At 46.0% G+C, this 22,994-nt stretch overlaps 1 protein-coding gene and 1 long non-coding RNA gene across 2 annotated transcripts in view; one reads left to right on the top strand and one right to left on the bottom strand.

Annotated features, from left to right (window-relative positions):
• Positions 1-22,994, bottom strand: part of LOC142774692 (uncharacterized) — a 100,637-nt gene that overhangs the window by 55,420 nt on the left and 22,223 nt on the right. The window lies entirely within an intron of this gene.
• LOC119186380 (uncharacterized) overlaps positions 4,387-22,994 on the top strand; it is a 68,217-nt gene continuing 49,609 nt past the window's right edge. Inside the window, exon 1 of the mRNA XM_075875493.1 lies at positions 4,387-4,731. Within this exon, the coding sequence (XP_075731608.1) occupies positions 4,660-4,731 (72 nt within the window). The 5' untranslated portion in view covers positions 4,387-4,659. The remainder of the gene's footprint in view (positions 4,732-22,994) is intronic.

Below are 22,994 nucleotides of genomic sequence, written 5' to 3' on the forward strand. Positions count from 1 at the left end.
GTTGTCACTCAAGTTGCACCACGTGGTGGCATGAGCATGCATTCGCGTGTATACGAGTTGCTTTTCGAAGTTGCCCCCTTCGTTACCATATCGCCAATTTCTCACAAAAGTATACTCCGGTGTAACTATGTGTACCAAAAGCGCATGCTTTATACAGTCACTCAAAGCACGTTATGTTTCCAAATATTTCTGAGTTCACAGTCATTTCTCAGCAAATTTGAATTGATTGATTGATATGTGGGGTGTAACGCTCCAAACACTCGGGCGCATTTTCGCCTCCATCGAAAATGCAGCCGCCGCAGCCGGGATTCGATCCCGCGACCTGCGGGTCAGCAGCCGAGTATAGACCACCGCGGCGGGACTACCAACATATTTCAAGGAGCGTGTGCATGGAATAGAAATTTCGAACTCCCCTACAATTTACGGCGCACAGGGAGAGATTTAATATACAGAATAGCAAGGAAGCAAAGGGAATGAAAACAAGAGAGAGAGAGGGAAAGAGAGAGAAAGAGAGAGGGGGAAACAAGGAATCTTAACCAGTTCATGATAAGCTGTGGGATGCCTGCACAGTGTTAAAGGATGGCAAAAACTGAATGCTATAAGAGTAAATAGAGAGAAAGCGAAAAAGAGATAGATAGATAGATAGATAGATAGATAGATAGATAGATAGATAGATAGATAGATAGATAGATAGATAGATAGATAGATAGATAGATAGATAGATAGATAGATAGATAGATAGATAGATAGATAGATAGATAGATAGATAGATAGATAGATAGATAGATAGATAGATAGATAGATAGATAGATAGATAGATAGATAGATAGAGAGCACATACGTACGACATCCCGGTCTGGCAGTATTGCGCGGGATACGGCATCAATATTGGGCAACGCATGGCACAACATATTCATGGGGTATACGAAGGGCAGGCATTGATTTGTTGCTCGGAATGAACCTGGGCAAATGAGCTGTATATATAAAACTGCCTGATTTGAAAGACAGGCAAAAGTAACACCGTCCTATACTCCTATAGTGGTGTATCAGTAATGTATTTAGAGATTTAAATCTTATATGTGGGTATCATCGACATATGTGTTGCAATTAAATACATATGTTGAGCAGGTCCAGATATAGGCAGGCTATCCAAAGTCCTCGCGTTAGTCGAAAAGCGTTTTAAAATGAGTTTGCGCTGAATTAAGATTGTTGAAACATTCATGTTATTTTGAATGTTTATATGTCTAAAGTTTCTACATAATGTCATTTTGTTTACTACATATACTTTTTTTCGATATGAAGAGATTGTATAAGCCACCTCTCCTTCGGGGACTTGCAGAAGAAAGATCCTTTGATATGTTTTGAATGTTTGTTTTCTCCATCTTCTTTGTGGTGCATTAATGTACTATAACGCGAGATTTTAGGAGCTGATGCAGGCTTTTAAATGGCGTCTGTCAACATGCACTGAAAGTTCACGACAGAAATTCGTTGAGACATTGTTGCTGTAAATAACTGCGCCTACCTATGTGGTCAAACGTACGTGTAAGTCGACACTGGTATAATATCGACAAAATAACAGTATTTCGGCCGCTGTCGCAGTGCTTTATCTACCAGATAAAATACAAAGCAAACTAATTTAGAACAAGGTGGCTTGCAGGCAAGCCCAGTTCAAAAGAATTGTTTTGTCACTGTGGAACGCAGTTACCTTTTTGCAAGCTGATTACCTCCACTCTGGGTTGATTTCGCAAGATATTAGCATTAATGTAATGATGATTCGCTTATTACACATAGATAATGCAATAATTGTCTCGAGTGGGGTCATGAATTGTGTTCCTTGCCTGTCGAGTACTCCGTACACCGAAGCACCATCGGCATGTATACAGACATCAAGCTGCACACAGCTCATGTAGACCTTAGCCACTATAGACCACCGCGGCCCCGGCACGGTGGTCCAGTGGCTAAGGCACTCGGCTGCTGAGCCACAGGTCGCGGGATCGAATCCCGGCTGCGGCGGCTGCATATCCGATGGAGGCGGAAATGCTGCAGGCCCGTGTGCTCAGATTTGGGCGCACGTAAGGGAACTCCAGGTGGTCGAAATTTCCGGAGCCCTCCACTACGGCGTCTCTCATAATCATATGGTGGTTTTGGGACGTTAAACCCCACATATCGATCAATCAAGAGCTCGTGTATCCGTTCTGTGAACCAGGCCAATTAGTTCAGTTTTTAATTCTCCCAGTAAAAAAAATGCTCACCATCACTTTTACGAATTCGAAAACGAGCCACCTCACACCATGCTTACTCAGTTTCCTTGCTGATACACTTAGTGGAAAGCACGTGATTTGTCGTGTAGGGCGGTGCATGCTTAATTTACATGGTCCGAGTATATAGGCGATTGTGCGGACAGAATAAGCGTAGAATAATTATCGCAATACGGGGCTCTATAGCAGTCTCAGATGCCTTGAATTCTCAGTTCATGCGTCATATTCACGGCACAACCACAGTCAGCGTTCTTGGAACGTCACTTCATGTGGTAATATGCGTCGCCTTGCCACCGTGCATACACGCCGCCAGATAATGGCACCCCTAAGTGCGTATGTGGTTATAGCGTTATGGTTTATTCTAAACCGCGTACACGTTTATGTAGATTACGCATTATCCGTCATTAGTATGCGGTTATCGCGGCTTAGAAGTGAACGCAGTATACGTTGCGTTCTGCAGAACATCATATATATGCGCTGATATTGCAGCCGTATAGTAACGTATACCATATGCCGCGAAATAATACCACACTGTACGAGTCAGTGCGCTGAATAACGAACGAGCGGCGGAAATTCGTGCCGCGGAAAATGGACCGAAACGCGAGCATTCACGGATACACATCACGTACGCGCGTTTCTTCGAAGCATGCATGAAGCCGGTGACCAGGTCTCCTCCAATATCCCAGTTATCCTTACAGGAAACCAACGGCTTGACTTTGTTGGCTGTAGCACATATGAATGTCACGGCTGGCGTTCACAAATAAGAGCGCCTAGAAGAAAAACACACGTCTGGGCAAGCGGCGCAATTACGAACGACAAAAAAAAAATGCACACGATGAGGAAGTAAAAAAAGTATTTGCGTAAAAGGAGCATACAAACACACGCACGGTACACCATTCACAAGCTCACAGGCGGCAAATGTGAGGGCGAGACGAGCCGTCGTACAGTTGTCAGGTTGCGCTCGGGGACGCCAGGGGTCGCGGCGGCACGCGCGCAGAGCGAGCCACATCAGCGCGCTTACACGCGTCGCACAAACGCGACGTCGACGTTCGCTCCGCCTTGGCGTCTTTAACACGCCCTCCGTGGCAGCCACCGACGAGGAGAAGGGCAGAGCGGAGGCACCAAGAAAAACTGTCAGCGCGGCATCTCTCAGTGACCCCTTTGGGTGACCCCTGCAGCGACGAACGACGATGCGTTATAGTCCTCCCAAGCGTGCGCACATCAGACGCAGAGACGCGCGCTCTTTAATGGCCCTTAACCACAGCCCTCGCGACGGGCGACCGCTGTCACGTCTAGGCTGTTGCCGCCGCCGCCGCCTGCCACGCAAGAGAAGAAAGAGTGCAAAGTGGGGAAGAGAGGCGCTGATGATGGGGGGGGGGGGGGGTCAGAAAATCTTACCATTGTTGACAAACTGCTCCCACGCAATACAGAGAGGAGGAAGGCGTTCTCCACCATATGCTTTCGGGTTGCTGCCGCCACCAGCGCACCGCCGCTTGCTCCGAAAATCATCTTTTGCTTCTTTCCACTTTAGTGGCCTGCCACCCCCTCCACTAGAGCGAACGCTGGCCCGCCGCCGCTTTGCTAACCCCCCTCCCAGCCCCGCCACCGGCCGCACAACTTCTTTTCCTCTATTCAATTTTCCCCGTCTTAATCGGCGCCGCTCCGACGACCCCACCGCGTTGACGACGCTGCGTCGTTCGTCGGAGCTGCTGCAGCTCCAAGAGAGCAGTGCGCACGCGTGTGTGTGTGTGTGGAAGAAGGGCGCACGCGCGCGCTCCGAGGCTACGAAGAGCGCTGGCAAGCGTTCCCTCGCTCTTCCGCTCCTCCTCGGCGCTTCACCACGCGCGCGCGTCAGCGCAAAAAGAAACAGCATCAGCGAGGCATGAACCGTTGGGAGACGAGGCGCGCTCTGAAAAAGGAGGAGTAATCTTTCTCGCGCCGTCGCCGTCGCTCTGTCGAAAAGCGGTGGGCGGAGCTTTAATTCGGATACGCGAACTGGGATTGGTCGTCGGTGGCCACCGAGAGGCGTAGCTCCATGGTTTGGAGTGGGGTGAAAGGAGGAGGAGGAGCGATCGACGACTCAGTACGGCGGTTTTCTGCTGCGTACGGCGACGGTTCGGAGGAGAGAGCGGTGGCCGATCGTCGCGCGGCGGCGCTGTGTTCGGTTTCGGTGCCAGTGTCGCTCCGGGCGCTCGTGCGATCGCGTGGCGCTCCTAGGCAGCCGGCGGCGTTGACGCGGCGTTTTGACGACGATTTTGTTTCTGCGCACGTGCGTCGAGAGGGGCGCTACAGTTCGGCGAAGAAAGGGCAGCGGTGGAGTGCGGCAAGATGGCGGCCAGGTGTCGTCCTCCTGCCCGCCGGAGACGGGTCCGGACCGTCGTCGTGCCCTAGGGGCAGTTCCATGACGAGTGCTGCACTCTTGTTGCCGGCGCCGCAGGCGAGCTTGGGCGCCGACATGGCTGACTTCCAGGACGTGAGTAGAAAGCTGATCACCATGTTTCTCGGCTGAGGATGTTTGCTGAATTCTCTCTTTGTCGTTCTCGTGAAAGACCCTGATGTCGACGTAGCCTTGCGCGGCGCAGTTAATGTTGTCGTCACGCTCGGACCACCATATATGTGTGTGATTAAAAAAAGTTCATAATTCTACGGCGAACTCAACCATGTGGCAAGAACATGGATGGGTGTGCAAGTGTCTGCCAGCTCCTTCACGATAATTACTACAAGTGGTAAACGTCATCATGAACCTCCCGTTTGTAGGTGGCGACGAAGGTGAAGACTTCATTTTCTTCTTCACAAAACCCTTTTACCCCCTGCATATCACATTTCTGTAGATTTGGGTTAGTCTATTCAGGGTATGACTCCACTTCCCCAATTGGAGCTCTGGATCTCCATTTGATGTTTAGGCTGGGAAATGTTCTATGATGACATTGCGGGCATATGTGTCATATTTCATAAGAAAGCTTTCCGACGGCCACTATCCACACGGCACCACCAGTAGTACGCTGCTATGAGGCGTATCGTTGCCATACAGATGCACTTATCACACCTATACTGAAGTACCATTGTTCAGCCGGCAAGCTGTCAGCCTACACAATGGGAATATCAATCAAGGACGCGCCAGTACAGTTCTGGGAAGTAAACCCCTTATTTACTCCATCGTCGGAGCAGAGGTATAGGCCTATGCGGCATTCTTCGGGTGCGGCGTATGTGTAAACGTTCTAGCGTTCATATAATAGAATACACGTGTTCCACCCGTATATCTTTGCGGTTGGCAGTTTTGTTGACTGTGACCGATGTGATTTACTGTATTTTTTTTGTGTGCTGGTTTGCACGCGCTTGAGACACGTGCACTCACACAGGGGTACCGGTTGTAATTAAGCAATGGTTGACCACCTCGAGCATTGAGCCCAGTTATGTATAGTAAACGCCATCACAAGGGAATGAAACCTAACGTGCCAGTCTTGGTAGAAGTACTATCTGCTCGCTATGAGTTTGTTGCGCACATAGTTTGTATATTGTCTCATTACTTCATTAGTTCAGCCCCGCCGCGGTGGTCTAGTGGCTAAGGTACTCGGCTGCTGACCCGCAGGTCACGGGTTCGAATCCCGGCTGCGGCGGCTGCATTTCCGATGGAGGCGGAAATGTTGTAGGCCCGTGTGCTCAGATATGGGTGCACGTTAAAGAACCCCAGGTGGTCGAAATTTCCGGAGCCCTCCACTACGGCGTCTCTCATAATCATATGGTGGTTTTGGGACGTTAAACCCCACATATCAATCAACTTCATCAGTTGAAGACGTGTCACGAAACACATGGGCCGTATATAGTGACTCCAGCATGGTAACGTTGTCTCGCGAACGCACGTCAGGCGTCCCAATCAGTGTGTGGTTTTCGGTGACTGTGTCTCGTGAGCACATATATGTTTTTTAGCGGTGTAACCTCAGAACACGTATCCAGTTATGAATTTCCCCAAAGTTTTTAGTATATCACAAATATTAAAATATCGTAATCCTATTAATTTCTGGTCAAGAGGAACATTGCAAGAAATCAGGGCCAGTACTGTTAATTGTTTCAATTGCATCTCGGGGACAACTGTACTAATGGATTATTTTGTCAGCGCTATATACATACGGTCTCTTGAAGCTTTGTGTCGGCCAAAAAAAAAAAAAAGAAAACTGGCACCCCGCAGAGTGTTCGGTATAGACTCTAAAACGTGTCAGCATATATCCATATGATCTTCTGAAACTTTCTGGTTGCGAAAAATGGGACCACAAGAAATGTTCAGAATGTACTCAACAATCGGAGATCGGTAAGTGGTTCCTTGATGTGCGAATGAACACAGTCGCAAGAAACTATATAGGGGCGATTTATGCGTGACCTTTCAAAGCATGGATTCATTCAGCTTTCTTGTTTATTTCTAGCCATTGACCTCAAGATTGTGTCTAGTCACCTGTGGGCATACTATTTACAGCTTATCGTTATCCTACAGTAGTCTATATATTCATACAGTGCTGTAAATTGCCGAACGTTTTTCTTAGCACACATTGTAGGACCTTGAACTTCCTTGCCTGACACAACTTTTTTACGCTCCTTCTCTATAGAATCGGCTGGCATCCATACTGCCATAATGGCCTTTAGTATATAATCCAATACGCTTCACGGTCCGTAATAACCCGAACCGTCACATATGGTAGCGAATGGCTTACGCGAGAAAACTGAGAATTTAATTGCGTGTAAGCCACCTGAAAGTATACACACACAATATAATCAAGCCAATAAGTAAATAACGTAAGGCTGTAAACGTGATAGGTCTTTAGCATTTTTATCCTTATACTACATCCCCCTCTTATCACAGGCTCATTTACGTGTAAATCGCGATGATTAATTACCTTCATCCTTTGGGCAGGGCACGGAGAGGGTCATGTGCTTTGCAGGTCATGACGGGATGCCTGCAGTGTAAACGACGAACGATTTATACGGCGAAAGAGCCTCCGAGAACCGGTGTTTTTTGATCACTCGCCATGATTCACCTCGGAAAAAAGTCCGTCCACGCGCACATCCACGGCACGCACTCGAAACAGCGTGCAGTAAGGGCAATTCACGGCCAGTGCACAAGCCTCCAACTGCGTCCCGAGATGAGATGGAAGGAACGACTATATAGAAAGCGCACTTGGGGAAAGAAAAAAAAAGGCCATCGCACGCCGGCAGGCAGGCCGTGAACGCAAGCGGTGCGTAGGTTGGGCAACCGGACCCCGAAACAAGAAGGGTGCAGGTGCCTTACCGGCCCCCTTGTCGCCGGGCGGCAGATAAATCGGCCTGATTAATCCCACGCCGTGGCGTTGCAACGAGCTCCTCCGAGGAAGAAGCCAATAACGAGAACAGGGAATGTATGTACGATATCGATGAGTTTATATACACATGGATGGTGAGCCGCCTTTGATTTCGATCTCAGTCCGGTGGTCGCAACGTTTGTTCATTGTAGTGCGCGGCTGTCGTCGACTGACGCCGCATGGTCTGTTCAAGCAAGCATGCACGAGCATGGAGCGCTTGAAGAACTGCGCCTGATCTTAACGATGCCGCGGCGCTGTGGGGGGATCTCCACTGCTTATGCATGTCGGGACTTGGTGTTTTGTTTACGTGAACGGTCACACAACTGTTAAGAGGGAGAGAGAGAGAGAGATATGAGAAGTATATAAACGGGAAGGCAAAGAGTTTAAAACCAGTGGGGCAGTCCAGTTTGGATACCCCGTACAAAGTGGGAATGGGTTAGGATACATACGAAGATGGAGTCGACGTATACAGGCAACAAGAAGAGCGGGGATTCATCCGTGGGTATATATACTTATACAAATCGACGGATGCTTCCGGTCTATAGGGGGGATGTTCAAATTTGAGGACGCATGACTTCTGAAATTTGATACCACCGCATGCCACGGGAAAAGAATTGCTTGAGATAAAGGCCGAAGGGAAGACTTGAATGCTAGTGCTTTTATACTTACAAAAAAAAGTGTGAATAAACTTACGATTGCCTCTTCTCGTGAGCGTTTGTTTAGTGATCATTAATTTATCATCACACGCCATTTAAATATCCTGCTCTCACATGGCTGTCTTATACGTCACGAAACATGTAGGCCTGCGCCTTCAACCTGAAGCAATATAGGCGGCAGAAAGACTGTTACAGTAAAATATTTTTTTTTCCTGGTAGGCTGTCGAGCAGTGGCGTATTCATTTACCGCATAATATGATGAGTAGGAAATGTATAAATAATTCCTTAATCTTTGGCCTCCCCTTTATAGCTCGTGAACTCCTCTATATGTAAAGAGAGCTTGTGAAGCATTCCGATCGCTTTGTTATAAGAAGCCGACGTTAATTTATACTTCGATGGACATCTAATCATGTACTGTCAATACACACTGAACTTATATATGTCGTTTGCGGAAATGATGTATGGCTCTGAGACACGCCGGGATATAGCTGGCAGGTATAAGCTGTCGGGCTGCTAATCACGAGTTTAATTATGCGATATACAAATCACATATGGAGAGATTAATTCCCATGCACTTGCTATATTTGATATTAGTACAACCTTGTAGATACTTTCCCGCTTAAATACGATTTCCCGGCTCTTGCCAGTCGCAAAAATTATAATAACCCGATTCAGATCACACGTTTTTTTCTCCCGGATTGTTCGTTTATGTTTTCCGCGTTTGTCCGGAAATGTATCAACGAGGTTCTATACTGTAGTTGCTTAGAGCACGTGTTTTGGTAGTGACGCTGATGAACAACGCAATATCAAGTAATAAATTCAAAGGCGCATGTTTTTTAGCTCATTATTTCGTCTCTGTTTGCCTTATGGTGAATTCCATTGGGAGAGCAGGAGCACTCAAAGGCACTTTTAAAGTGCTCTCTTCAGAGCCGGCGTGTTTCAGTGGTCGAACAGGTGCAGGAGCACTGTCATCCATTGGTAGAGCAAGAGTGCTTTTGCTGCGCAGCAGCCAGGAGCAATTTGCAGTGCTCTCGCCTGAAAAGCGGAGTAGGCGGAGTACCACGAGTCTTGTGGCCCTCGAATGTCACAGCCTCCAAATTTTTCTTCAGCCGGTGAGCGCGCCGGCAATGGTAGCAACCATGTGTAGTTTGACACCGCTGTTTTGTACGGATGGCTACGATGAGAGCTGGACGTTTGCCGAATGAGTCATTGCACAAGCATACTAGGTATCGGGATAATGAAGAACACGTGGCTGACCGATTTCACGCGTATTTTGCTGTTGCCCCACAAAGAATGTGTCGGGGCTTGGAATGTTTCAGTCACATCCATGGTCTCTCTACTCGTCACCCCCTTCACCTGCCCTCCAGGAGCGTGGCGCATTCCAGTGGCAGGTTGAGTGGCACTGCTCTCAGTGCTCTGCCCCCCCGCTCCTCAGTGACCTACTCCTCTACTCCTGTTCTTTCAATGGAATTGGCCCGCCGCGGTGGTCTAATGGCTAAGGTACTCGGCTGCTGACCCGCAGGTCGCGGGCTCGAATCCCGGCTGCGGCGGCTGCATTTCCCGATGGATCGAGGCGGAAATGTTGTGGACCCGCGTGCTCAGATTTGGGTGCACGTTAAAGAACCCTAGGTGGTCGAAATTTCCGGAGCCCTCCACTACGGCGTCTCTTATAATCATATGGTGGTTTTGGGACGTTAAACCTCACATATCAATCAATCAATCAATCAATCAATTAATTAATTAATTAATCTCAATGGAATTCACCATTAGAGGTACACTAGTTACGGCGCTTGGCAGCTGACCCCAAAATCACGGCCTCAATCCCTGCCGCGACGGTTGCAGTTTGATGGAGACTTTATAAATGCTAGAGACTCGTGTATACTGTGCGGTAACAGTGTACGTTAAAGAATACCAGATGGTATAAAAAATATGGAGCCCTGCACTGTATACCACGCGCCTCGTAATCACATCGTGGCACGCGAAGCCTCAGATACTGAAAATTGTCATTATAATTGTCTAGTCCAATTAACGCTTTATTTGACTTGTCACGTGTATAGAATCAGTTGCTTTCGCTTTCACGCTTCCAGATCTGTGCGCATCCGATGTTGGGGCATAGTGTTGCCACGACACATAAAAGTATCGTCGGCGAAATTTTTTTTTCGTAGAATTAATATCAGTGAAAATCAGTACATCTTAAATTTTAGTCTGCGTTTAGTTTTGACATCACAAATTCAGCGCTGGTATTATTAGTATATATATATATATATATATATATATATATATATATATATATATATATATATATATATATATATATATATATATATATATATATATATAGCACTCTACAGTGTATATGGCGGTATACCGTAGAGTGCTATATATAGCTTTCATGAAGCAGGGAAAATAATGACTCCGTCCACCCATCACCAATTCAAGACCGATTAAATACACAACGGTTCCTGATGGCACTCAGCACGTTCATGCTTACGTGTTTCAGGTATACGAAAAGAGAGAAGATGAGCCACCTTCAGAAGACGATGGGCGGATGGAGACGGTTTAGCAGTGTTGTTTGAATGTATAGGGGCGGGCACGGGACTTTTTCGAGGGGGGATCAGCTCACGGGAAGTGCATGATGAGCAGCGGGAGGCCCTAGAAGATCTTCCTCCTAGAAGATGATCTTGGAAGTATAGCCATTAAAAATGAAGCGGGTACGCTCGGGGGTGCTCGGCAGATCTTTACCTCTGTATCTTCACTCACACGAGTGTCTTGCACCGCGAATACATAAATCTGATGCACTTTAAAGAACCCCAGGTGGACGAAAATTCTGGAGCCCTCCACTACAGCGTTTCTTATATTCACGTCGTGGTTTCGGGACGTTCAACGCCAAAAATTATTACATTATAATATATCCATTGCCGATCCTTCATCTCTCGTCTTCGCGAGCTATTTTCCTTTGGAGTATACCTCGTAGCCGATGTCGCCCTTGTGGAGCAATCTTTTTTTTTTTTAATTTACTTTCGTGCATGGAATGATTTTCCCTTTCTATATGGCCCTTCACCCCTTTACATTCAGAGCTGTGCTTCGGATCTATAAAGGCTTTTCAAAAAGCACCGGTTGACGCGCCTCTCTCTCTCACTGCGTGAATGTGCACACCTACAGTGTGAGCAAGTTATGTTAATTTGTGAAAAGAGAGAAGGGGCAGTCGAACAAGAGAGTGTGTGTAGCACGGAAAGAAATACTTTGTTCCGCTCTAGCCGTGGTCGAAGGCTGCATGCCAGTTTGCAAACTTCGTTTTGCTGACACGTGGGGAGTGAAATTCTCGCGAAGTTCCAATGCGATTCCGAAAAAAAAAAAATCTGCGGGTGGCTTTCCAGCAAGAGTATACATACTTCACACACGCAAACACTGGCTGCATACTCGTTTAGCAACTCCATGGCTTGTTGAATGCTTGTTCACCCCTATACACATTCCAGAGAAGGTAGCCCCCGAATTGAGCTGTAAAGCGTGTACAGGCTAAAAGGGAGAACTGATAAAAAAAGTAACTGCAGAAACACGTACGTGCTGAGAAAATTATTATTATTATTAATATTTTTTTGCTACTCAGTTGTCGAAGCTGTTCGTCTGGAAAATACACTCTCTATAACGCATAGCAATGATTTCGCCATGTTGTTTGAGCGAGATGATGGCTTTCCCTTTTCTCTTTATCAGATCAAACATGACACTGAAAAAGTATAAACATAAACTCTTCGAATAGTTTCTGCGGAATATACAGAAAGTCAGTAGATTCGGTCACCTTATCACTAAATCGGCAGAAAATTAAAAAAAAAAATCGGTAGACCTATACTGATAATTCAGCAGCCGTGGCAGCACTGCGTTGAGGGCACGTTGCATGAGGCAGAATCTGTCAGTCGCTAATGCTCACGTTATACCTCGTATATGCAGGACTATATACTAAACTAAAAAACGAAGGTTAGACTTCCGGTCAACACAGCTGCATTTCGATGCTTGCAAAATGCAGCGACGCCCGCGCTATGAATCATGTCCAAATTAGTCTTCAACATCTCACACTGAACGCTATATACGCAATCAGCTGAAACGTGGTGTACGTTTTTTAGGGATACGCTATAAGAAAAATGTAGGTGTTCCTTGACTCTTCTTTTATACATGCGTCAGTCACATTTGGAGCACTCACTTTAGAGGGGTACGTCGAATCTCTTTATGAGAGTAGTGCATTGGCTCTGTTTAGGAGTGTCGTGCAATGACTCTCTTTAGCAAAGTAGTTCAATGACTCCCTTTTGGAAAGTCGTGTGTCGAACGACTCTTCTAAAGATAGTCAGCGTGTTTTTCTAAAGGGAGTAGTACAGGCATGGACTCTCGTGCAAAAGAAGTCTCCATTTTCTAGAGTGTAGAGTCGACTGCGATAGAACGAATCGAGGCCATGACAAAGACTAGTCGTGAGAACTATACTGAGTAGTACCAGTGCGGCAATAAATTTCTAACGCTTTTTTCTCTCATTAAATGTATGTTGCTTTCTTGCTTACACGATGATGAAGATGACAGCCCACGTTGCTAGCTGAAAACTTATCCATTGTTGTTTCTGTCAATTATGACTGACACTCACATTAAGGGATCTACCCAGAATCGGCCGAGTTAAAATAAATGGTCAAGTGTGAATCATTTCAGTAATTTGAAATTCTTTAGTAGTAATAATAAATTTTATCTATAAGTCTATAGAGAAAGTGTTTGACGATTTACAGTACTTTGTACTCTACTATGGCAGTACAGAAGCCGTTTCAGTTACGCGAAATCCTTCTACGCGTAGCGTTTTTCGCTTTAAAATAAATGGAGCTAAGAAGTGTCACAGTGTGCTGGAAAAGTTGTTAAAATTTAGAGTACGAGGTAGTCTACTATGGAAGAGCATAAAGTCGTCCCGTTGGTCTCACACTTGATGAGGCCGCGTCGAGAAAAATTACGCCACGAACCAGTTCACGACATCGAAAGTCGCTTTTGAAAGAGCATGGACTATAGAGACATTTTCGATCGCCTCTAAAAGTTTAGCAACGAAGCTGTTTTTACTGATTAAAAACAATCGAAGAGTGCGTGTCAGTGAAAAGATTATTTCTTATCTTTCTTTAATGGTTCCGGGTGAAGACTCCAAATTGACAAATCTCGATAAGTTGAAGTAAGGCGAGGTAGGTGTCACGTGGGTGTCACGAAACAACACCGCCTTATATTTAATTATTTGTCATCAGATCGGTGGTCACCGGTCTCCCTGAATCACACGTAGTCTATACTTATGAACTATAGAGTTGTTCAAGTGCATGCATCAACAGTTCAAGTAATTTACCTGAATATCATGTCGGGTTACGCCGTATATAGCGCTAACGATTGAATCATCCAAGCATTCACTGCAGCGATTGTTGGAAGCTATAACCCCGATTAAGTGCAGCGTTGGCCAATTAAAAACAAACAGACTAATTAATGCTCCAAGCTGGTATACTGACCTAATCCTCAACGTGCGTGTCTGGGTGATTTAGGTTGTGTTATAGGGCTCCCTCAATAATTGCTCTCTATAACACAGCGGGAGGACGCGTCTCATGAAATATCTGGCTCTCTCTTGCTTGTATATATGAGAGTCGAAACGTGAAATCATCCGAGTTTCTTCTTTTTTTTTTTAGTTTTTACTAAAGTATGAGTGTTAATTTTTCTTTTATTCTTCATGATGATATGTGGGGTTTAACGTCCCAAAACCACCATATGATTATGAGAGACGCCGTAGTCAAGGGCTCCGAAAATTTTGACCACCTGGGGTTCTTTAACGTGCACCCAAATCTGAGTACACGGGCCTACAACATTTCCGCCTCCATCGGAAATGCAGCCGCCGCAGTCGGGATTTGAACCCGTGACCTGCGGGTCAGCAGCCGAGTACCTTAGCCACTAGACCACTGCGGTGGGGCCTTTTATTCTTCATTCCGACTTTCTACAATTCCTTTGTGATTGTGATATTAATTACAACATGGTACTGAAAGAGTAACTTATTCGTCTAAATTGACTTGATGCTTCACTTTGGCGTTCAATTGTTTTATAAGACACGTCCGGATTGCGACCCGCCGATGAAAAGGTCGACGTGCTTCCTCCCGTACGAACCCTCCCCCCCCCCCCCCCCCCCTTCGACTCGGAATATGGTTTCGAATTCCTGACATGCAGTGTGCGGCCGCTCCAGCGGGATGTTCTCTCCACTTCATCGAAAAAGCAGTTCTCCGTCTAGACGCAACAAATGAGGCGCGAAGTAAACTTATTGAACAAGTGGCCGTCGCCTGCACTTTCCTTCGCACCGGTTTATACGTTAGCGCGAACCGAATTTACAGAGAAAAACGGCGCCGAACCACATCTTTACTGGGTTCATCGAACCTTACGAGTATTATTTGAACACTGGTATACTCGTTTTATCGTGTATCTACAGCGTGTAACAACGCTATCCCATGTTTTATGGGTGTGCTTAAAGTCAGTTATACTACGTAGAGTAGTAAATGTAACGTGCATACCTATAACAAACTCTTTTTTTCTTATTGCACTCATCTCTGGTTAACTTCCCTGCGTTTATTTTATTCTCCCCCTTCTTCTGCCTAACTCATTAACGTTCCATTTCGATGGCCCCTGTTTTTACGAGCAACATCAGCTTTTTTTTATGGGGGGGGGGGGGGGAGAGATACCATTCATGTCAGTTACGAAGAGCTGCCCGGTAAGGGCTATACGGTATGGAGAAGCGTAACGAACGAAAGCAACCAGAAGCGATCAAACTACATAAGCAAACTCTTTACAGAGAGGGTTCATTGAAAAGCATTTATACGCGGTTTAGATTACGGTGGGACTGGCGCAGGATCAACAACATACGCTATGAATCAAACACCGGACTTATAGTATACTATTGAACGCAGGGCTTAATGCCAGAACGTGTTCCAAGGGCACCACTTCCGGACGCATGCACGCGGGCAAGAATTGTCGTCGCATTCCGATCGTATTTATTCACGTCGTTATGCGTGTGCCTTGACATACGACGGCCCGTACTAGGAATGGCCCGTATGCAAGGAATGACCCGTACAGGAATAAAGCGTATACAACAGGAATGTTAGCCAGATGCCCAGTATGTGGTTTGTCACGCTATATACGCCAACGAAAGTGTGGCCGTATGCGCAGAAAAAACTGAAATGCGCAGTATACGAACTTTCGGACACTTATAACGCCTTCCGATTTGGTCGTGTATGGCGCCGAGAGTACCGAGAATCGCAGTGCGTGGTCGGGTTATCACAACTGCTCGGATATTGCTCGATCGTCGTTCAAAGCGTGCAGCTGAAAAAAAAAAAGAGCGAACCAGTTTTGTTATCAGTTTTACGTCCGCAACAGATAACAGGCGCGCGCTCGTGTATAAGGTTATATGTGCGGGAGTGATTCGTGCGTAAGTGAACGTGTGTATATATAGCAATGAAGAGCCACTCCAAAAAAAAAAAAAAAAGACGGAATGAAATTGAAAAGAAATGAGGGGGTGAGTGAGTCACTGAGAGAGGGACATCAAAGGTTTCGGTTTACTCGATGTATACACACCTTGGGTAAAAGCCATAAACCTTGAGATGATCACTGAGAACAGCGGCATTCATTCTTTCTCTCTCTCTCTCTTTCCTTCTTTATCTCTTTATTTTCTTCTTTCCCCTTTCCTTTTTTCTTTCTTTTTTACTTTCTTTCTTCTTTCTTTCTTTCTTTCTTTCTTTCTTTCTTCGCAACGTGACTTCAAAGAAAGGTCTCAACGTGGGCTTATCCGGCAGGCAGTTTTCTTCCACTGCACGCATGTTGCCAATCGGGGCATCGCTCTTCAGGCCACCGTGAATTCTCTTTAAAAACCACTGTCAGGTCTATTGAATACTTATAGAGAATACGTCGCTGCTACATTGAACGTAAATGCTCCTTTGCGTTGCGCAAGGCTTGCCTGCTTGGTGTATACGGCGATAATACATTTTGATGACTAATCCTGTCCGTCTGTTCACCAGTAAATGGAGTCCTGTGAGCCAGTGAAATATTTGGAAAAAAAAAGTGAGAAAGATATCGCCGGATATATAAGGTAAACGTGTCATGTTTGTTTGTTTTTACAGTTGTCTTCCGTTCTACGTTAATTGTAGGTATGTTCATTGAGGCACTGTTGAAACAGCGTGCCACGTGAGTGGCTTGGTTTGCAACGAAAATTATTTGTTTTCTGGCCATACCTGTCGTATAGGAGCCCAACAAGAATGATGGCGTTGTTTACCGACGTCGACATTTTGATCGGAGAGAGGACACACACTTCTTGATGGGCTGTTACACGGGAGTACAAGGGCTAGAGCTGCTGCCTCGGCAGCGCGTTTTTCAGTGGTTTCGCGTACACTTACATCAGTCGAGAGAAGTATGGTGCAGAAAGCCGAGTTGGTTGGTAATACAGGGTAAAACAGCGCGAAACGACACGCACAGCGAGAAGACTACGCCGGCGCTTGCGTCGTCTTTTCGATGTGTCCGCGTGTTTTCGCGCTATTTGACAATACAACACATCTAAGATGGCACCATGGCGACGCCCAGGTATACCCCTCGTTGTAAAGGTGGCAGCGCCGAATTACAATGCGCGCAACAGCAACGAAGGATCGAGCGGTTTCTTTTTGTTTGTTTGTTTTTTCTCAACAGCAACGAAGGATCGAGCGGTTTCTTTTTGTTTGTTTGTTTTTTCTCTGTCCGCCGAACGCTTTTCCCGTCCTCCGTCACGAATTCAAGCCCCACGGCCACGCGTCAGAGAGCTGCATGCCGCTCAAGACCGCCCCACTTGTCGCTTCACTCCCGCGAAGGGCTCAAATGAGGACCCACCTCTGATACACGCAGCAAGCCTCCGCGTGTGCCTCAATGACCGTCTTCGGCTGGCTCACGTTTTAACTTTCGTCGCGGTTTTGGTTTCGTTATTATGTTTTTAGTGGTGGTAGTGGTTATAAGATGAGAAAAGGCACATAATTTCTGCAACCCGGTCGGGAGTACGGCGCAGTGCCTGCGGGGAAGGGAAAAGGGAGGAAAGTGGAAAGAAGAATAAAGATTAATTGAGCAGTGGAACGGTTGTCATCAACAGAAGCAGCAGTCCAGAAGCAAGGGTAGGGGTGGCGATGGGCCCGTCCTCAGCGGTATACGCATGCACGCTCTCAAGGGACGGCTTGAAAGGGACACACTATGCCGTCTTAAGAAGGGGCGGGGGTTAACAGAAAAAAATGCATTAGCGGGCCGCCCCCTTGCATCCGACAGCCCGTACATATACACCAGCGAGTGCATAGAGAAGGCCCCAACAAGTTGCGGCGACCGCCATACTTTCGCTTTCAAATCTTCTGACACGCGCTGTCATACACACCGTGCGTACAAGAGAGAGAGAGAGAGAGAGAGAGAGAGTGGATGTGAGAGCTCGGGCACCTGCGGCTGGTTCTGTAAACAGATTCTCTTATATATTATACCACGGTGCTGCAATGTGCGCCTGTGATTTGCCGCCTGCACTTTCGAAACGATTTGCTTGACCGAAGAAGAAGACTTCGCATTCGCTGCGCACCTGTGTGTGATGCGCGCTTTTTATTCGTCGGTGCACTTCTGAGCGACAGAGGGCGCGCGATAACACGTTTGTCGCGTCTTCTTATGCGGCGACTTGTCGTATATATATATATATATATATATATATATATATATATATATATATATATATATATATATATATATATATATATACACCGTGACTACGAGAAGTCGTGGTGAAATAACTAATGCAGTTTTTGCATGCCCGTGCCGGGAACCACGGATCGTCAAGTCTATAGTTGTTTTTTTTCCTCTTTCCGAGCCGATATCGCTTGTTTAAAGAGATGCAGAGTGGTGGTCGACATGTAGTCGGGAAGCGAGAAGGTTTCGCTGTCTAAAGTTTTTGAAGTATAGCTCAAACAACAACAACAAAAAAAAGTATAGTGAACCACGTAAACAAGAAAAAAGTTACGAAAGAGAAGTGCTAAGCAAGTCGCTTGAGTTCGGGGTTTGAGTTACTCAGCGACATTTTTTTTTTCTATTAATGCCGTCATATCAGCTGGTGGCTGGTTATAGGTTTAACGTGTGAATGTGGTAGTTATTTTTTATTGCTGTTGATCTCAGGAATATTGATACCAGCGAGGAGACAAAACAAAAAAAAACGGGGAGGGGGGGGGGAGGGCAAGCTGAAGAAACGTGCACTTGCCATGGCGAATCGGGCGTCGTAAAATTACTGGAAAGGCACACATATAGGCACGTATTAGATAGCCCCGTCTCCGTGGAGTAAGATGAAGACGCACCTATCGAATTGAAGGCGCAGCTCGGGTTTCACGTTTATAGCCGGACACTGGAAAGCAGAAATGAAGGAGATAAGGCTGGCATGATGTCAAGATAAAAAAAAAGGATCGGCAAATTCCTCGGCTTGTGGTAATCAATTTCACGCGAAGCAAGTATGTAGTTTTACGGTGCACTTTCTGGCTTCCAGCCCTGTGTTATACGAGGTGGATCGACGTGTTTTTGTAAGTGTAGTATACAGTTGAGTGCACAAGGTGGGCTTATACCGTATACATGCTCTTCGACAGCACTGGCTTCGTTATCTGCTGGTTTTTCGTTGTTGCCGTGTCAGACAAAGAAGCGAGCCACTCAGTGGTCTTCTTCTATAGCGTTTTAAAGGCAACTTGTGGCCTGAGGAAACGTCAGCATCCGCGTTAAAAGAGAGCAGGAATATATATATATATATATATATATATATATATATATATATATATATATATATATATATATATATAAAGTAGGGAGGTTAGTTATAGTCGGTTTCAGTCAAAGAATGCATGCAAGCTCCGTCCACAACGGCCACCGTCCCACACAGGAGGAATTTATATAAATAAAGTTGTTTAACGATTCAGAGTACTAGATACTCTACTATGGGAGAGCAGAAAGCCTTCCAAGTTAACAATAGGCATGATCATAACTGCAGTTGCGTGCTTGCATTACGTCAGGACCTTTCACGTATTTTGGGTATGAACACTTGACCGTTCCGGCACACGTTCGATTCGATAGTGTCCGGCCGGAACAATTTCACTTCCTGGCAAATTTCATCGAAAATCCCGACTTCTCTGTTCAGCCAAACGTAAGCACTTTATGGCAAAAAAAGAGAGATACACACTGTAAACCAAATTACACCCATATAGGTGCTTTATAGTGTCTATAACTCACACCCCAACACCCCACGAAATGGGTGTATCAAGCAGGACTATATGCACCTATACCGTGGGCAGATTTCCGAATTTACACCCTAAGGCACAAACATTTTTTGGGGTGTAAAAGCAAATGTACACGCAAGTGGTTTTAAGGGAGTGAGGGTGTAAAAGCGAATGTACAACCAAGTAATTTCAAGGGCGTAAGGGTGTAAAATTGCTATAACACCCTAACACCCTTAAAAACAAAAGTAGTGTAGGGGTGTAATTCACCCAAACAGCAAAAAGGGTGTGTGGGTGTTCATGCAGAATAATGCCCCAACACCCAAGCGAAAAATACCTTAATTCGAGTGTTACCCCTTTCCAGTTTTTATTTAATTCATGATACGCGTATACAGTATTTGCATTATCAGCGAAAAAGTGCATATGGTTCGAACGGTAATCGCCAATCATTGCTCTGTTGCACAGATGAATGACAGGCGCTCTGCAGTACTGGGGGCGGAGCGCGTATGACTGTAATTGACTATAGACTATGTCCAATTCGCTACCCTACACGTGAAGAGAGGGTAATAAGGGAGTAAAAGAAGAGAATATGGGCGTGATTTCTTGAAGACTACGCACCCAAGATTTTTTTTTCTCAAGTTAAGGGGCGATGATCCAGTCTCCTCAAGGCACACTGCAGAGTCCGGCGATGTTCAAAATTGGGACAGTGGCAGAAGATGTGCATGGTCAAGGATTTCTACCCAGTTGCAGTTCTCACTCACAGATGGGTCAGCCGTATATCCAATGCGATAGCTCGTTGAGTCGGTAAAGGCTATGTACGCCGTCTCACTACCGACGCAGCATTGTATGGCGTCACACGGCGAAGTCTTTGATGGCAGATGTAGATATAGAGTCATGATGCGAGGTTCTCCGGGCGACTGGGTGGAGTTCAGTGGAGAATTCTATAGTGCGTGCACGTGACATTATGCGCGACGTGAACATATAGGTCAGTACTATCGAAATGAAGTGCACTTTACGGTACGGTGCTATGTAAATGTCGAGAGTAGCTTTCGTCCGCGTAGTCCACCGGGACCGGGCATTTCTTCAATATAGCTTGCTTAATCATAGCAGTAAACATTTTGTAATGTTTATTAAACCGTTTTAAAATCAGAGCGAACACTGGAATCACTGACGTTAACTTAACATACCTCCTGTATTGCAGGAGTGCATATGTAGTGCTCATTCTTTTGTTATAAAATTAGGTAACCAGCACCACAACTGTATACAGTTGACTTTGCATCTACATTGCGTCAGCAATGGGTATCCTTCCAAAGCAGTTCCTGGACTTAACGTCACTCTGTGGTAGAATACCTGACTGTCATGCAGAATGCTTGGGTTTGATTCTTCATATCAACGCTGGCGATGTCGGTTTTTCTCGACGGCGTCTCACATTTGCATTATATACCAGTGTCTGTTCTCGCCGTTTCTTGGTACTCACCTGTGGTGCATGCTCGTACACCTCGACCCGAATGGACGTACTACCCGTGTTTGGAGGCAAGTGCTTGATTACATAGTCGGACGTTTGTGGCGACAGGATGTTGCGCTATTCGTGATACGACCAAACAGTCATATTCGTTAAATCTTCTTACCTGCGCATGCCAATTTCGGCATGTTCAGGTAAACAATAACTGAATATTTGGGTAGACCGTTCTGTGGCAACTTCGAGGGGAGGGTTCATTAGAGTAATGGCCTCTGCAGTGGCTGGCGTACGATACACACAGAGGCGAAGAGATATAGAAGTGGCACCTGGGCACCTGCCTACTACTGCGAAAGAAAACAAACAGCGTTTTGTTGTCCAGTACGCATACGTACCGTTACACAGCCACGGGTCTAAACCGCAGGTGCGCACGCGGTATATTTATACCGGAGTTTCTACAGCTCGACACGCTTGCACATGCACACCGAGACACGCGAGCCCTGCACGTGTAAACACTCGGGAGTTATAACGTCCGCGTCTTATTCGGGCTTATAGACTCGGCCACCGGAGTGTGCATACGACAGTGGCGCATCGTCGGGCACCGCCCAAGCCAAACACGGCGGGACGGATTGTGCCGATGTCCACTCCGTGCATCGCCCGCGCCTGCCGCAGAGCGCGATGTGTAGTGACGATATCGATCTTTCCATTCCCGCCTCGTTAGAACCTGCGCCGTGGACGCTTAGCGAATTCGCCGCCGTGCGTCGATCGACGCTTTCCGAGCGCATGGAAGTCGCGAAGAAATCATTTCTATAGTAAGACCAAAGAGAGATAGATAGATAGATAGATAGATAGATAGATAGATAGATAGATAGATAGATAGATAGATAGATAGATAGATAGATAGATAGATAGAGAGAGAGAGAGATAATAATTAGATTTAATTACAACAGTCAAGTTCGGCCTCACTTCAATGGCACGTTCATTAGCAAGAGCCAACCTCCCAACTCCAACACAGAGAAACACTATATACATGTGTTGAGATTGAAATTTTTGCTTCGCTTAGTTAAAGGTTACCTCAAGGTAGACTTATCACGAATACTTCATTTTTCGACTGGATATATGCCACAAGGTGGAGGCACGCGTTCTCATTGACTCCATTCCCCACCCGTAATAAACACATTCAAACACTCGTTTTTCCCCAGGACAATTACCGAATACAATAGACTTAATAACGAGGTTGTTTAGCAGTCATTTTTGGGTCTCTTTACTGCACATCTTCAACAATAACTGTGTGTGTTCTGTTACATGAAGTAGTGCAGTGTATTTCAAGCACTGCATGGTGGTCATCTTGAATACAGTGCTTATTTAATTTTATTACCCTTGTGGCTGTTTATTGCAAACTTGTTTTTTTCTTTCTTTCGTCTTCTGAAAGCCTGTACATACTTTGTCTTATTTTATTCTGTTGCCAATTTGTAAATTTAACAAATGTATACCCACTCTGCTAAAACTTTCTTTTGTGGTTTGTAGTATTGATAAATAAGTGAAAAAAATATCCGGGGTTTTACGCTTCAAAACCACGATAAGGTTATGAGAGACGTGGTAGTGGAGAGCTCCGGAAATTTCGTCCATCTGGCGCGCGCTCTTTAACGTTCACCGACGTCGCACAGGTCACGGGGCTGTATACACAATTCCACCTTCATCGCAACGTGACCGTCGCGGCGGAGCTCGAACCCGCGACCTGCGCGTCAGCAGCCGAGCACCCTAGCCACTGATCCGCCGAGCCGACCGGGAGACCAAGTTTATTTAGTAAAAGCGTGAACATTCATGATACGGCAATACTCGGTGCCATTGATGGACAGTGGCGTAACCAGGAAGTGGCACACCGAACTCGTGCACTCCCCCCCCCCCCCCTTCCTTTAAATTTTTTTGTTTTGCCGTGGCAGATAGGGCGAACAATGACCGTTACAAGGGGATGCTTCTCCCCTCTTATAATATCAAAAAAGTGCTGCCCTCCCTTCGAAAAAAAACTTACGCTT

This window comes from Rhipicephalus microplus, chromosome 10 (assembly GCF_043290135.1).
Source record: "Rhipicephalus microplus isolate Deutch F79 chromosome 10, USDA_Rmic, whole genome shotgun sequence".
Lineage (NCBI taxonomy): Eukaryota > Metazoa > Arthropoda > Arachnida > Ixodida > Ixodidae > Rhipicephalus > Rhipicephalus microplus.